Source organism: Eumetopias jubatus, unplaced genomic scaffold (genome assembly GCF_037043125.1).
Source record: "Eumetopias jubatus isolate StellerSeaLion01/CBP00866 unplaced genomic scaffold, mEumJub1_p1.0 scaffold_5, whole genome shotgun sequence".
Lineage (NCBI taxonomy): Eukaryota > Metazoa > Chordata > Mammalia > Carnivora > Otariidae > Eumetopias > Eumetopias jubatus.
Genome location: NW_028274811.1, coordinates 60026760 through 60043140, shown reverse-complemented (window position 1 = coordinate 60043140; position 16381 = coordinate 60026760). Strand labels below are relative to the sequence as shown.

The following is a 16381-nucleotide window of genomic DNA, read 5'->3' as shown; positions in this document are numbered from 1 at the left end:
AGATACATATTGAGAAGTAGAATTACTAGATCACATGTTAATTTCATTCTTAATTTTTTTGAGGAACTGCCATACTGTTTTCCATACCAGGTGCACCATTTCATATTCCCACCAACAGTGTACACGGGTTCTGATTTCTCTGAGTCCACACCAACACCTGTTTTTTGCTTTTTTTGATAGTAACCATCCTAATGGATATGAAATGATTGGTATCTCACTGTGGTTTTGATTTGCATTTCCCTAATGACTAGTGATGTTGACCGTCTTTTCAGGTCTTTATTGGCCACTTGGATATCTTTGGAGAAACATCTGTTCAAGTCCTTTGCAGATTTTCTAATCAGGTTATTTGTTTTTTGTTGAGTTATAGGAGTTCTTTATATATTCTGAATATTATCTCTTTATCAAATAAATGACTTGCAAATACTTTTTACTGTTATGTGGGTTGCCTTTTCACTCTGTTGATTGTATCCTTTGGTGAACAGAAGTTTTAAATTTTGCTGTAGTCCAAACGTATTTTTTATCTTGCCTATGCTTTTTATGATTTATCCAAAAAAAATCATTGCAAGTTCCCTGTCATGGAGCTTTTCCCCCTGTGTTTGCTTTTTAAGAGTTTTAAAGTTTTAGCTTTTACATTTAGGTCTCCGATCCATTTTTAGTTAATTTTTACATATGCCAAATTAAATAAAATGAAGCCCAACTTCATTCTTGTGTATGTGGGTGTTCAGTTTTCCCGGCACCATTGGTTGAAAAGACCATCCTTCCCCATTGAGTGATCATGACAATCAGATATCTGAAACTGAATTGACCATATATGTGAGGGTTTATTTCTGGCCTTTCTGCTCTGTTCCATTGGTTTATATGTCTGTCTTTATGTCAGTACCACACTGTTTTGATTATTGTAGCTTTGTAGTAAGTTTTGAAATCAGGAAATGTGAGATCTCCAACTGTGTTCTTTTTTTAAAAAATTGCTTTGGCAGTTTGGGATACCATGAATTTTAGGATGGATTTTTCTGCTTCTCAAGTAACACGGCTGGGATTTTGATGGGGATTACATTGAATCTCTAGATCACTTTGGGTAGTATTGATGCCTTCACAGTATTAAGTCTTCCATTCCATATACAGTGACTGTCTTTCTGTTTATTTGTATCTTTAATTTCTTTTAGCAACCTTCTGTAGTTCACAGTGTACTAGATTTTTACCTCCTTGGTTAAGTTCATTACTAAGTATTTTATTCTAGTGGATGCTATTGCAAGTGGAATTGTTTTATTAATTTCCTTTTCTGACTGTTCATTGTGTCTCAATTACAATGGGTTTTTTTTTAACATTTTTTATTTTAATTCAACTAATTAACATAAAATGTATTATTGGTATCAGAGGTCTGTGATTCATCAGTCTTATATAATACCCATTACATCACATCCCCTCCTTAATGTCCATCACCCAGTTACCCCATCCCTCCACCCCCCTCCCTTCCAGCAACCCTCAGTTTGTTTCCTATGATTAAGAGTCTCTTATGGTTTCTCTCCCTCTCTGGTTTCTGTTTTATTTTTTCCTCTCTTCCCCTCTAATCCTGTTTTGTTTCTTAAATTCCAAATATTGGTGAAATCATATGATAATTATCTTTCTTTGAATGACTTATTTCGCTTAGCATGATACCTTCTAGTTCCATCCACATCATTGCAAATGGCAAGATTTCATTTATTTTGATGGCTGAATAGTATTCCATTGTGTGTGTGTGTGTGTGTGTGTGTGTGTGTGTGTGTGTGTGTGTACGTACATACACCACGTCTTCTTTATCCATTCATCTTGTCGATGGGTATCTGGGCTCTTTCCATAGTTTGGCTATTGTGAACATTGCTGCTATAAAAGTTGGGGTGCAGGTGCCCCTTTGGGTCACTACATTTGTATCTTTGGAGTAAATACCCAGTAGTGCAATTGCTGGGTCATAGGGTAGCTCTATTTTCAACTTTCTGAGGAACCTCCCTACTGTTTTCCAGAGTGGCTGCACCAGCTTGCATTCCCACCAACAGTGTAGGAGGGTTCCCCTTTCTCCACATCCTTGCCAACACCTGTAGCTTCCTGACTTGTTAATTTTAGCCATTCTGACTGGTGTGAGGTGGTATCTCATTGAGGTTTTGACTTGTATTTCCCTGATGCCGAGTGAGGTTGAACATTTTTTCATGTGTCTGTTGGCCATTTGGATGTCTTCTTTGGAGAAATGGCACCCTATGTCTTCTGCCCATTTCTTGACTGGATTCTTTGTTCTTTGGGTGTTGAGTTTGATATGTTCTTTATAGATTTTGGATACTAGCCCTTTATCTGATATGTCATTTGCAAATATCTTCTCCCATTCTGTCAGTTATCTTTCGGTTTTGTCGACTGTTTTCTTTGCTGTGCAAAAGCTTTTTATCTTGATGAAGTCCCAATAGTTCATTTTTGCCTTCATTTCTCTTGCCTTTGAAGATGTGTCTACCAAGAAGTTCCTGCTGCCGAGGTCACAGAGGTTGCTCCCTGTGTTCTCCTCAAGGATTTTGATGGATTCCTGTCTCACATTTCGGTCTTTCATCCATTTTGAGTATGGTCCACTTTCATTCTTCTGCTTGTGGCTGTCCAATTTTCCCAACACCGTTTGTTGAAGAGACTTTTTTCCATTGGAGTCTTTCCTGCTTTGTCAAAGATGAGTTGACCATAGAGTGGAGGGTCCATTTCTGGGCTCTCTATCCTGTTCCACTGATCTATATGTCTGTTTTTGTGCCCGTACCATACTGTCTTGATGATGACAGCTTTGTAATAGAGCTGGAAGTCAGGCATTGTGATGCCACCGGTTTTGGTTTTCTTTTTCAACATTCTTTTGGCAATTCGGGGTCTTTTCTGGTTCCATACAAGTTTTAGGATTATTTGTTCCAGCTCTGTGAAAAAAGTTGATGGTATTTTGATAGGGATTGCATTGAATGTGTAGATTGCTTTGGGTAGTATAGACATTTTTTTTTTTAATTTTTTTTAATTTTTTTTTTTTAATTTATTTGACACAGAGAGACACAGCGAGAGAGGGAACACAAGCAGGGGGAGTGGGAGAGGGAGAAGCAGGCTTCCCGCCGAGCAGGGAGCCCGATGCAGGACTCAATCCCAGGACGCCCAGAACATGACCTGAGCCAAAGGCAGACACTGAACGACTGAGCCACCCAGACATGCTGGGTAGTATAGACATTTTAACAACATTTGTTCTTCCAGTCCATGAGCATGGAACATATTCCCATTTCTTTGTGTCTTCCTCAATTTCTTTCATTAAGTGTTCTATAGTTTTCTGAGTACAGATTTTTTGCCTCTTAGGTTTATTCCTAGGTATCTTACGGTTTTGGGTGCAATTGTAAATGGGATTGACTCCTTAATTTCTCTTTCTTCTGTCTCATTGTTTGTGTATAGAAATGTAACTGACTTCTGTGCACTGATTTTATGTCCAGCCACTTTGCTGAATTCCTGTATGAGTTCTAGCAGTTTTGGGGTGGAGTCTTTTGGGTTTTCACATAGACTGTCATGTCATCTGCAAAGAGAGAGTTTGACTACTTTGCCTATTCATATGCCTATTATTTGTCTTTGTTGTCTGATTGCTGAGGCTAGGACTACAACTGGTTTTGTGTGTTGATTTTTGTGTCCTGCCGCTTTGAAGAACTCATTTGGTAGTTCTGACAGCCTTTTTATGAAATCTTTAGGGTTTTATAAATCATGTCATCTGCAAACAGATTTTTACTTCTTCCTTTTTAATTTAGACATCTTTTATTCATTTTTGTGCCTACAGGTGTTGGCTAGGACTTCCAGTACCAATTTGAAGTTGGCGTGGTGAAAATGAGCATCCTTGTCTTGTTTCTGATCTTAGAGAAAAAGGTTTCAGTCTTTCATATTTGAGTCTGATATTAGCTGTGTGCTTTACATGTATGGCCTTTATTATGTTGAGGTAGTTTCCTTCTATTCCTCATTTATTGAGTATTTTTATAATAAAAGGGTATTGAATATTGTCAAATGTTTCCTACATCATTCGAGATGAATTTTTTCTTTTATTAATGTGATGTATTACATTGATTTTCTTTTTTTAAAGATTTGTATTTATTTATTTATTTATTTAGAGAGAGAAAGAGTGCAAGTATGAGCTGGGGGAGAGGCAGAGGGAGAAGCAGATACCCTGCTGAGCAGGGAGCCCGATGCAGGGCTCCACATCCCAGGACGCTAGGATCGTGACCTGAGCCAAAGGCTGATACTTAAGCAACTGAGCCACCCAGGTGCCCCTACATTGATTTTTATATGTTGAACCTTCCTTGAATTCTAGAATCTCTTCGTTTTATGTTTAAATGGTGTCTTTCAAAGAGAAGTTTGTAATTGTTATGAAATCCTTTTATTAATTCTTTAATGGATCCTGCTTTTGGTGTTTTAGCTAAGAAACCTTTGCTTAACCCATGGTGACAAAGATTTTCTTCTTGGTTTCTTCTGGGAGTTTTATATTTTATAACAGTTTTATGTTTTCAGTTAATTTTTATATCGGAAATTAGATATGACTCAAGATTCTCTGTGTATGTGGTTATCTAGTTGATTTAGCACCATTTGTTTTATTTTTTATCTTCTTTAAAGATTTTATTTATTTGACAGAGAGAGAGACAGTGAGAGAGAGAACACAAGCAGGGGGAGTGGGAGAGGAAGAAGCAGGCTTCCTGCCAAGCAGGGAGCCCGATGTGGGGCTCGATCCCAGGACCCTGGGATCATGACCTGAGCTGAAGGCAGACGCTTAATAAATAACTGAGCCACCCAGGCACCCTGCACAATTTGTTTTAAAGACTATTCTTTCTCCTTTGAATTATCTTTGGATTTTTTATAATAATCTTCATTTCAATCTTTTCCAGATATTTTCATTATTTACTGAATATCCCACTTCTGCCTGGTATAATACAAGAACTTCCTTTAATATTTCCTGTAATATATTGTCTAATGATAATGAATTCCCCCAGCTTTTGTTTGCCTGAAAAACTCATTATTTCATCTTCATTTAGAAAGCTATTATCACTGTGTGTAAAATTCTGGATTGAGAATTATTTTCTTTTGGCACTGTCATACTATTGTCTTCTGGACTGCATAGTTTGATGAGAAACTACTATAACTATAGTTTTTTCCTTTATATGTAATATCTTTTTGAGCTTTTTGTATTTATAGTTAAATGTCCTTTATTGTTTTTTTGAAAATTATCATCCATTGCAACTTCAAGTATTTCTTCTGCTGCCTTCTCTTTTCTCTTTCTGGGATGCCAATTAGACATTTGTTAAACAGTTTGATATCCACCCCCCCCCCCCCCGCCATGTCTTGGATACCGTGTTTCTTTTTTGTTCTCTTTGTGTTTTCATTTGGCTAAATTTTTTTTTATTTAAAGATTTTATTTATTTATTTGACAGAGACACAGCGAGAGAGGGAACACAAGCAGGGGGGAGTAGGAGAGGGAGAAGCAGGTTTCCCACTGAGCAGGGAGCCTGGTACAGGCCTCGATCCCAGGACCCTGGGACCATGACCTGAGCTGAAGGCAGACAACTTAACGACTGAGCCACCCAGGCTCCCTGGCTAAATTTTTTTTTAAGATTTTATTTATTGAGAGAGAGAGTGAGTGCAGGAGTGGAGGAAAGGGCAGAGGGAGAGGGAGAAGCAGACTCCCCACTGAGCAGGGTGCCACACTTGGGGCTCAGTCCCAGGATCCCAGGATCATGACCTGAGCTGAAGGCAGATGCTTAACCAACTGAGTCACCCAGGCACCCCCCAGTTTGGCTAATTTGGGTTGGTCAGATGAACTGATTTCTAAATTACTCCAAAACCAGGCATTCTGTTTTGGGGATGCTAACCTTTTCCTGAACAGATCTCCAAGTCCCAGACCTGTGTTCTGTACATGAAATCTCTTGTACTTTGTATGCTTGATAGATCAATTTAGAATGGATATCTAAATAGTAGAATCTATAGATTCTACTAATCAAGGCTAATGTGAAGTCCTGTCCCAAGTGTAAGATTCAAAATACATATATTCAAACTTATATTGAAAACTTAGTTAAAATTTAATAGTTAAAACATTTACTATTCATTATATTAATCTTAGGTTGATTTTGTACTTAACTTCATAAAGAATACATTTTACTTAAATGAACACCTTTTCTTTTTCATTTAGGTTGTCAGTGTGTTAGCTAAACCTGCATAGATTGGCAAGCGCCGGGCTGTGCTCGAAGTGGAAGGACAGGTGGTGTAACTAGAGAATACTTATGGAGAAGACCTGAATCTGTGAAAAGGAAGAATGCAATCCTGTAGATTGATGCTGATATAGAAAATTGGGGGCAAAAATTCATAGGAAATGAAGTGAAAATCTGATTGGGAGGAGGAAACCCTCACAGGCAAGCCAGCTTGACTAGAACAGGAGATAGAACCCATGTGCCTCAATCCAGGAAGATTAGGCAGATTACCACCAAGCAATTAACTCAGTTCTCCATGGACACTGATTGAGTGTCCACAAAATTTAATTCAATTCTTACACTAACTACCAGGTTAAGGGCTCAGTCCCACAATACTGCTTCCTCTTTAGATGCCAATCTCAAGTCCCACGTTGTTACCTGTGCTTCTGATTGACTGGCTGTAAATTAGAGGTTCCCACAACCCCCTCCCTAGTTTGATTAATTTGCTAGAGTGGCTCACAGAACTCAGGAAACTGGTTTTACTTACTAGATAATCGGTTTATTATAAAGGATATGAATGAATAGCCAGGTGAAATGATACATAGGGCAAGATTCTGAAAGCAGGAGCTTTTTTTCTGTGGAGTGTGGACCTAGCACATGGATGGTTTCTGGGTCACCAACATGGAAGCTCTCAGAAACCCATTCTTTTGGGGTTTTATGGAGGCTTCATTACACAGACATGATAAATTCACTGGCCGTTGGTGACTGATTCAACTTCCAGCCCCTCTCCCCTCCCTGGAGGCCAGGGGTGGGACTGAAAGTTTTAACCTTTAATCAAGGTTGGTTCTCCTGAAAAGCAGCCCCCATCATCTTTAGAGGGGTTCTAAAAATCACCTCATTAACATAAACTCAGTTGCAGTTGAAAGGGGCTTCTTTTGAATAACAAGACATCCATTTCACCTTTATGAGTCTAAAGTGATTTCCGGAACTGAGGACAAATGTCCAAATGTAACTAAAGATGCCCCAGGAGTTTGATATTTGCACATATCAAGTGTTTAAGTTAGTTCAATAAGATTTTAGTTGTCAGATTGAAGGGTCTGTTTAAATAAAACTCCTCTATAGGGAAAAAAATGGTAGGTGGTTTTAAAAAAATCTGTGATTTAGTTAGAACAGGTGCATGCTTTGCTCAGAAAAACCGAATTTGGAAAATCATTCCCCAAAAGACGGAATAGAAAAGAATTTTCTTTTCAAGGATAGAAGTGGGTTGTTAAATTAATAGCTTAGCTTTTTGTTTGATTTAATCCTTTCATGTTTAGATGAAATGTTTTCACTTAGTAAACTTTAGAAAAAAAATTTTTTTAAACTTTAGAAAATTTTTAAAACTTTTTATTTGAAACTAATTTTAGACTTAGAGGAAAGTTAAAAAACTATGTAGAGAAACCATCACCCAGCTTCCCTTACTCTAACGTCTTACATAACCATGATAATTATCAAATTAATATCGATATAATACTGTTAACTCCAGTTTAGGAGACTTGTTTTCATCATTGTCCCTTTCCTAGGAACCTGTCTGTTTGCATTTAATTATTTCTTCTTATTCTCCACCATTCTATTTCTCAGTCTTGTCTTCTCTTGACACTTCGGAAGAGTACCAACCAGTTATTTTGTAGAATGTCCTCAGTTTGGGTTTATGTTGTTTTCTCATGATTAGAATGAGGTTATACCTTTTTGGCAAGAATACTGCAGAAATTATCTTGTGTCTTTCCTTATGCATCATATCAGTGGGTTCATGTTGCTGATACATCTTATTAGTGGTGAGCTTTAGAAATCTTGCTGATAGGAACATGCTTTCTTTAATATAATAGATATCAAAATTCCTATTAAAAATATCAGTCCAGGGCACCTGGGTGGCTCATTCAGTTAAATGTCCAACTCTTGATTTCTACTCAGGTCATGATATCAGGGTCGTGAAATCAAGCCCTGTGCTGGGCGCGGAGCCTGCTTAAGATTCTCTCTCTCCCTTTGCCCCTCCCCTCTGCCTCTCTCAAAAAAAAAAAGAAAGAAAGAAAAAGAAAAAATCAGTCCATCAAAGCATTTGCTCTGTGATGCAGATAACCTACCAAAAACCAAAAATGCAGATTAAAGAAAGCTATCATCATCACTAATTAATGGGATGAGGTTTGTAGAATTTCACTAAAAGGAGGAAACTGTTCAATAATAAGTAAGAAAAGGGGCACCTGGGTGGCTCTGTCGGTTAAGCGTCTGACTCTTGATTTAGGCTCAGGTCATGATCTCAAGGTCCTGCCATCTTGAGCCCCATGCAGGGCTCCGTGCTCAGCCAAGAGTCTGCTTGAGATTCTCTCTCGCCTGTCCCCCCACCCACCGTGTGTGTGCGCATTCGCTCTCAAATCTTTTTTTTTTTTTAAGGAAAAAACATCTTTTTCTTTCAAATGAGGCAGTTATTTCTTCGTGAGACAGTTAACAAAGGATTTATCAAGAGAGAAATCTTCCCAATTAATAGAATTGTTTTTGTAATAGAAAAATTGTCTTGGTTGAGGCAATTAAGTTTGGATAACTTATTAAGTAGAACAGTAAATGAGGAAATAGGTTATTGCTTTTAGGTTTTTTTTGTTTTATATGCGACACGGAATTCTATCAGAAATTAAGTCATTAGGACCAATTTCTAGGTGTAGCCTATCATAATACCTGAAATAAATTTATTGCGACAAATTTTTGTATTTTGGGCCTTTCAAAATTATGAATAACGTGAAATAAATCAATAACGGTTTCAGAAGAAGTACTACGTTACGTGTCCCAAACCTTATTGACATTGCAGCATCCTCACATGTTTCACAAAGGAATGAAATTGTACTTCAAAGTTTGATGAACTTAAAAAATACGGTGCATTTGGTGCAGCCGCTGTGGAAAACAGTATGGAGGTTCCTCAGAAATTAAAAATAGAAATATCGTATGATCCATTAATTTCACTTCTGGGCATTTACCCAAAGAAAATGAAAATACTAATTCTAAAAGGTATCCGCACCCTTAGGTTTATTGCAGCATTATTTACAATAGCCAAGATAGGGAAGCAGCCCAAGGTCCATTAGTAGATGAATGGATAAAGAAGATGTGGTATGTGGTACACACACACACACATACACACAAAATGGAATATTACTCAGCCATAAAAAAGAATGAAATCTTACCATTTGCAACAACATGGATGGACCTACAGGGTATTTTGCTGTGTAAAATCGGTCAGATAGGGAAAGACAAAATACCATAGGATTTCAAGTACATGTGGAATCTAAAAAAGAAAAACAGAAATAGACTCAAAAGTACAGAGAGCAAACTGGTCTGTCTAGTTGCCAGAGAAAAGGGGAATAAGGCAAAATAGGTGATTAAGGAGATTAAGAGGTGCAAACTTCTAGTTATAAAGTAAATAACAGGGATGAAAAGTACAGATTAAGAAACACAGTGAATAATATGGTAATAACTTTGTATAGTGACACATGGTAACTAATCATGGTGAATATTTCGTGCTGTATACAGTTATCAAATCACTATGTTATACCCCTGAAACTAATATAATATTATATGTCAGCTAATACCCACCTTAAAAAATACACAGTATTGTTACGTTTTGCTCATAGATATTTTTTCAGGATATAATGTTTATTCCTCAAAAGAGAATGGGTAGAAACTCTTCTGTCGATATCTGTATCTGTCCTAATGAAGGTGAGAACTAGTCTACATTAAGCCTACTGCTTTGTACTTTTTCTGTTTCTTCACTTGCTAGATTTTCTTCAGCAGGAACTTTTCAGTGAAATATTTGTTGAAATATTTGTTTTTATTCTTTTCAGATTATCTTTGAAATATTCATGGACTATAAAACTAATAGAACCAAGAACTGCTGCACCTCCAAAGTGACAATATTCAGTGTAATTGATAGAATTTTCTTTTCTTTTAGTTCAGCAATCAGCAAACATTGGGAGGCTGAACTGGCTACCCTCAAAGGAAATAATGCCAAACTCACTGCGGCCCTGTTGGAGTCCACTGCCAATGTGAAACAATGGAAACAGCAGCTTGCTGCATATCAGGAGGAAGCAGAGCGTCTGCACAAGCGGGTAAGGTCAGAGCTCCTGCTGTCCGTGGGGACTGATGGCTAACAGATTTCCCTGACCTGCAGAAACATACATGTAGATTCAGCGCAAGGACATCTGGAGATAGTCATTGCTTGTCAGAACATGTGTATAGATGGTAGTAAATGTGGGTTTAGTTAAAAATATTTTTCTATTCTGCCACTTATTAGCTGTGTGACCTTTGGTAAGTTATCCCTTTCTGCTCAGTATTCTCATGTATAAAATTGAAAATTGTAGAATTCCTGTGAAAATGAATAGAGAAAATGAGTTGACATGTAGTTGTACCGAGTTGATGATAGATGCTTTTATTATTTTTATTGTTTTTTGAAGAAGGAACAACTTAAAAAATACAGGTAAGAAATTCTTTGTAAAAGTTGCTTATACAGGTTTCCCCCCACTATCCAAAAGAAAAGCATTCCTGTGAAACCTTTCCTGAGCTGAAGTGGTATAAAGAGAAGAGTATCCCCTGCTTTCCAGAAGTTCACTTTGTTTTTACAAAAGACCTACATTAGTATCCGTTTTTTGCTGACAAATCTGAGGACCATTTTTAGTTTTGCCACAAAAAGCTGTTACCATACTAATACAGGTCTTTTATAAAAACTTCTTTTATATTCACTTTTATATTCACATTTATATTCACTTTTATAAAAGTGAAGTGGCATAATTCAAACTCTCAGAAAGGGAGACACCTGTATTTGTAATTTCATACAGGAAAAGAAAATCAGAAATCCCAATATAAATAATATTAGAAACCCAAACAATTACTTGTGAAGATTTTTTTTTGTATTCACAGCATTTGCATTTACCCAACAGGAAGTATATGCCACTAATTTCCTTTTTTTAGGAAGGATGCCAAAGAAGTGAACTTCACAGACAGTAGGAAATGGCCTTACTACCAGAGCACAGTTTGAGGAATGTAGTAGGATCAGGATGACATGGGAAGGAATATAGAGATGAAATAGAGACAGGGAGGGAGAGTAAGAAACCGGAGTAAATGTCATCCTCTTGTATGTGTAAAGGTTAACTTAGGGGGAGGAAGAAGGAAGTTGTTGTTTAATGAGTATAGAATTTCCATTTTGCAAGATGAAAAAGTTCTGGAGATCTTTTTCACAACAGTGTGAGAATACTTAACACTGCTGAATTGTACACTGAAAAATGACTAAGATGATAAAATTTTATTCTCTGTTCTTTACCACAATAAAACAAATTAATCCATGACAGTTAACTCATGAGCCAATAAATACTCACGGAAGAACTGTCATATCCCCTTACCGTATAATCCCTGTCCTTAAGGAAATTTTGGTTTAAATTGTGAATTGAATTTTAAAGATCTAAGAAGTGAAATCTTTCTATTTATTCACGTTTATCATTTTTGATGCTCTCCTTTCCTTCTTGTAGATCTGAATTTCCATCAGGCATCCTTTCCGTGTAGCCTAATTTCCTTTGCAGTTGCAGCCAGAGGGATGTAGGTGGCAGCTTTTTGTCTTTACTATAGGTTGCGTTTTCCTATTTCTTCACATGTCTAGTCATTTTCAGTTGTATGTTAGACATTTGAAATTAGATGACATACAGCCCATGGATTCTCTTATCTTACTCTGAATGATGTTGATTTTTGTTTGAGTAGGCAGTTAAACTTACTTACAGATTTCCTTGAAATTGTGGAGGTGTGGACTTAGGCTTCATTAGAGTCCATTTATTTTCATTTTGCCCTTAACCCTATGGTGAATTCCCTAGTCCTGGGACATGTTTATTTCTAAGGCATAATCCTTCTGGTGTTTCAGTGGAAAGCTTGAGGTAATAACGCACGTCCTCTAATTTGGTGGGACTGAAACGCCGAACTCTTCTCTCTGTGGTGAGCCCTACCACAGCTCAGTTCTTGTAGCCTTCCAGCTCCTTCCAACCCCCTGTTGCTGGACTCCTTGGATCTTACCTGTGTAAATGTAGATCAAGGGTTAGCCAGAGATTTGAAGGAAGTCTGTATGTTTCTTTGGGGGCTTTCTTCATACAGTTCCCTCAGTTTCTAGCTGTTTCAGCTGATTTAAGGAGTCCCCAGATCCTCAGGCTCCTCAGGGAAATAAGACCACAGGTTTCTGCTTAAGTTCTAGTCAAGCAATGCAGCCAGACTACAGAGTGCCTTCAAGCAAAAAGATGTTATATGTGTATTTTACCCAATGTGTGATTGCTTTCTGTCTTTTGCTCTATTTGGTCGCTTACCCAGGCATTCAAACGGTTGAATTTTACATTTTGGTCATGATTTGCAATTGTTATCTGTAGGAAAGTTTTTCCAGTAAAAGGTACTCCATCATTGGGCGCCTGGGTGGCTCAGTTGGTTAAGCAGCTGCCTTCGGCTCAGGTCATGGTCCTGGAGTCCCTGGGTCGAGCCCCGCGTCGGGCTCCCTGCTCGGCGGGGAGTCTGCTCCTCCCTCTGACCCTCCCCCTCTCATGAGCTCTCTCTCTCTCATTTTCTCTCTCTCTCTCTCATAAATAAATAAAATCTTTTTAAAAAAAAAGTACTCCATCATTATCAGAACTGGAACTCCCTATAAGGAATTCATTATCTAATTGGACCCCAAAAAACCTCCTATATAGTGAACAATAAGGAACTAATTCCCAAGATTTTGAATACATTTTGTTTTGTGGACCACAGGACAGGAGAGCCTAGAGGAATTAAGTAGATAGCAATGACTTTCTGGTGAAAACACACGCTGAGCTGAGAGCTGAAGGTTTGCTAAGGTCTGAACAGCTTCAGCGGTAAGAGTAGACATTCTAGTTAAGTCAGCAGGATGGTTTATTCAGTGAGAGTGGTTTATTTTTGGGATGAAGAGACTCGCCTATTTTTAGTTGGAAAAACCACCTATCACATACTGTGAGTGTCTTGGGTGATGAGGGTAGTTAAGTAGTTTAGGACTGATGTATGCAAGACCTGCGGGTTTAGATTTGATACTGTAAAAAATGAGCCTTTGAAAGGCTTTTAATGGAGGAATTATACAATGATAGATCAATGTTAGTTTATAGGAGAGGTAAAAATAGACAAAGATTATAATTATGTCCTCTGGTGGGCCATTGCTGGTGTCTAGGCTTGGATGATAGGGTCTGCACAAGGCTATTAGTACATGAATAGAAAGGAAGAAAATGTTAAGAAACGTAGAGTAACATTTATGGAGGATAAGTAGATATTTGGAAAATGTGAAGGAGAAGGATTTGCTGTTTCCTTAACAGTCTAGAATTTACTGCATTCTAGTCAGCCAAAATGTATGAGATGCTAACGTGTGTAAAGAGCTGTGATGGGGTGCGTGTGTATGTTTTTATGTTGACTTTTGCCTATTTTGACTGTTGGGTCCAACAATGTTGTTGGATGGTTTAACTTTTAGAGACAGTGCCTTTCTTTCTTCTCTCAGAAAATACCAAGTGCTCATTAAAAGTTCTGTAGCTCGGGGCGCCTGGGTGGCTCAGTTGGTTAAGCAACTGCCTTCGGCTCGGGTCATGATCCTGGAGTCCCGGGGTCGAGTCCCGCATCGGGCTCCCTGCTCAGCAGGGGGTCTGCTTCTCCCTCTGACCCTCCCCCGTCTCGTGTGCTCTCTCTCTCTCTCTCTCTCTCATTCTTGCTCTTTCAAATAAATAAATAAATAAATAAAATCTTAAAAAAAAACTATAAAAAAAGTTCTGTAGCTCTTTGGGCCCTTAGTACATTCTTATTGACTAAAGAATATTATCTTTTGCTACAGAGACACTATGGATGTGAAGTTGTTCTAGTATCGAATGATTTAAGTTGTATTTTAAGCATATCTTTTCTTCCAGATTCTCTTACATTTTGGAAATGTATTTGAAAAATTTCTCACTTCTGTAAGGCCAGTTTTCAGAAGCCATGTTTAATTTGAAAGCTACAGATGGAAGGCAGATGGCTAGATCTGATTTTGAATATGTTTTCATAAGAAATATTTAAAGAAGCCTTTCATTATAGGGGTTCTCAACTGTCAATTAACCAATTAAGCTTTCCTAACTTCTTCCATGACTAAGCCATATAATTATTCCCTTAGTCTTTTTTCATTGTCCTAAATTTGTGTCCTTAAAGAATCTATTCATTCTACCTTAAGTGTCTTAATATTTCTCAAAATTGATTTTCATATGTTGTTTAAAAGTTGTGATTTACTTATGAGGGACTTAGTATATTTTCAACAAGAAATCTTTTGAGATAGTCATATAGCTTAACCTTTGTTCTCATTTCATTTTAGGTGACCGAGCTTGAATGTGTTAGTAGCCAAGCAAATGCAGTGCATACCCATAAGACAGAATTAAATCAAACAATACAAGAACTAGAAGAGACGCTGAAAGTGAAGGAAGAGGTATTTCCTACTTTTCACTCATCTATAATCTAGCTAACATGTGTGTACAAAATATTTGAGTCTCTGTCCGATTTACAGGTACTTTATGGAATAAAGTAAGGTTGTGGGGTGTCTTGAGGGGAAGATGAAATTTTTTTTGAAGCTTGTTCATATTTTCTCCATCCTTGTTTCTGGTGTTAGGAACTATGGTGAGGCAGTCAGACTGAGATACTGCCTCTTGCCTTCTGTATGAGTGTTGCATTCATAAAATCAACATAAAACTGTGAGAGGTTAAATGAATTCTATAAGCTGTTGCTTTTTCTGGTTTCCAATCATAAGATTTAATATCCCAGGAAAGAATTATATCCACAAAGCTTGAAGCAGCCTTAAAATGTTCTGATTGTTGTTTCCAGGCAGTGCTGTACCAAAGCCACCAAGCAGACTTGTTGCTTAAGATTATCATGTATTAGACAACCTACCCATAAAGACGAATTCACCCTTCTAAAAATCAGCATAAAGGAATGTCTTTTGAACTATTCTTTTCTAAGGACTAGGACAATAATTTCAGGGAGAAATAACACTTTCTCTTTGCTTGATTTAGTTTAAATATTGTTGCTAAAGACATTGCTCTGCTTTTTCTAGGAAATAGAAAGATTAAAACAAGAAATAGATAATGCCAGAGAACTACAAGAACAGAGGGACTCTTTGACTCAGAAACTACAGGTGAGCTATAATAACATTTTGCTTCATTTCTGCATAGAGAGAGGCATCAGTCGTTCTTTCACATAGTAATGACTTCTTTTCTGAAACTTCATTTTGTAGGTTCTCATTTTTCCAGGACTTCTGATTCATGACTAATCTTTAATTTTTCAAAAATTACGTGATAACCTCATCTAGGTAGCATGGGATCATCATAGATGGCTATTTATAAATTGCGTTTAGTAAATTATTCTAGAAATGTCTGTTTTTTAACATAAAAAATACCCTGAATTTAAAGAGAATTTCTCACATGGATTTCATTCAGTCGAAGAGTTCTGCTCATTTTTTTTTTTTTTTACATTGAACTAATGAGTATGAATTGCAGAAGTAGTTGTGCCCTAATGGAAATTAAGTCAGTGACATCTTTCTTTCTTTATTCTAATGAATTTTTCTCACTTCTTTTGCATAAAAAATATGTTTCCTGACTCTAATTTACATACATATATCCTGTGTCAGTGGTTAGGGAAGATTTTTGAATTCATTATCGAAATCTCGGCACCTCTGCCCTTTTCTTTACACCCCAGTGGTTAGCTCCCTCTATAAAGAAAGGATCACTTTAGAGTTTGGAGTAGAAATAAATGTATGTACAGAGTGAGGAATTTTGGATCAGGGGTGATAAGTGGAACCTGGAAGCCCAGGAATTAGGAGTACCTCAATTGTAATGAGAATGTCTTGCGTTAATTGAGTGCTTACTGTGTGCCAGACACTGTGCTAAGCACTTTACTTATATTGTGCATTTACTTCTTGTAACAGTCACCTGAGGAAACTGAGGCTTGTATAAGTTCATTTGTCCACTCTCCATTTATATAGGTAGTCAGAATTCTGTGACAGTAGAGGAAGCCTTCATAAAGGAAGTAGGTTCTTTATATGGCATGACACGTTTCCCTCTCCCATCATTGACTTGCAGCAGCCTGGTTTGTTTTGGTTAGCCCTATTAAATGTGGTTCCCACATTTTAATGATCTGTGTAAATT

General features: G+C 37.4%; 1 protein-coding gene across 1 annotated transcript in view; it reads left to right on the top strand.

Annotated features, from left to right (window-relative positions):
- HOMER1 (homer scaffold protein 1) overlaps positions 1–16381 on the top strand; it is a 126956-nt gene that overhangs the window by 95491 nt on the left and 15084 nt on the right. Inside the window, exons 6-8 of the mRNA XM_028114510.2 lie at positions 10156–10312; positions 14560–14670; positions 15292–15372. Of these exons, the coding sequence (XP_027970311.1) occupies positions 10156–10312; positions 14560–14670; positions 15292–15372 (349 nt within the window). The remainder of the gene's footprint in view (positions 1–10155; positions 10313–14559; positions 14671–15291; positions 15373–16381) is intronic.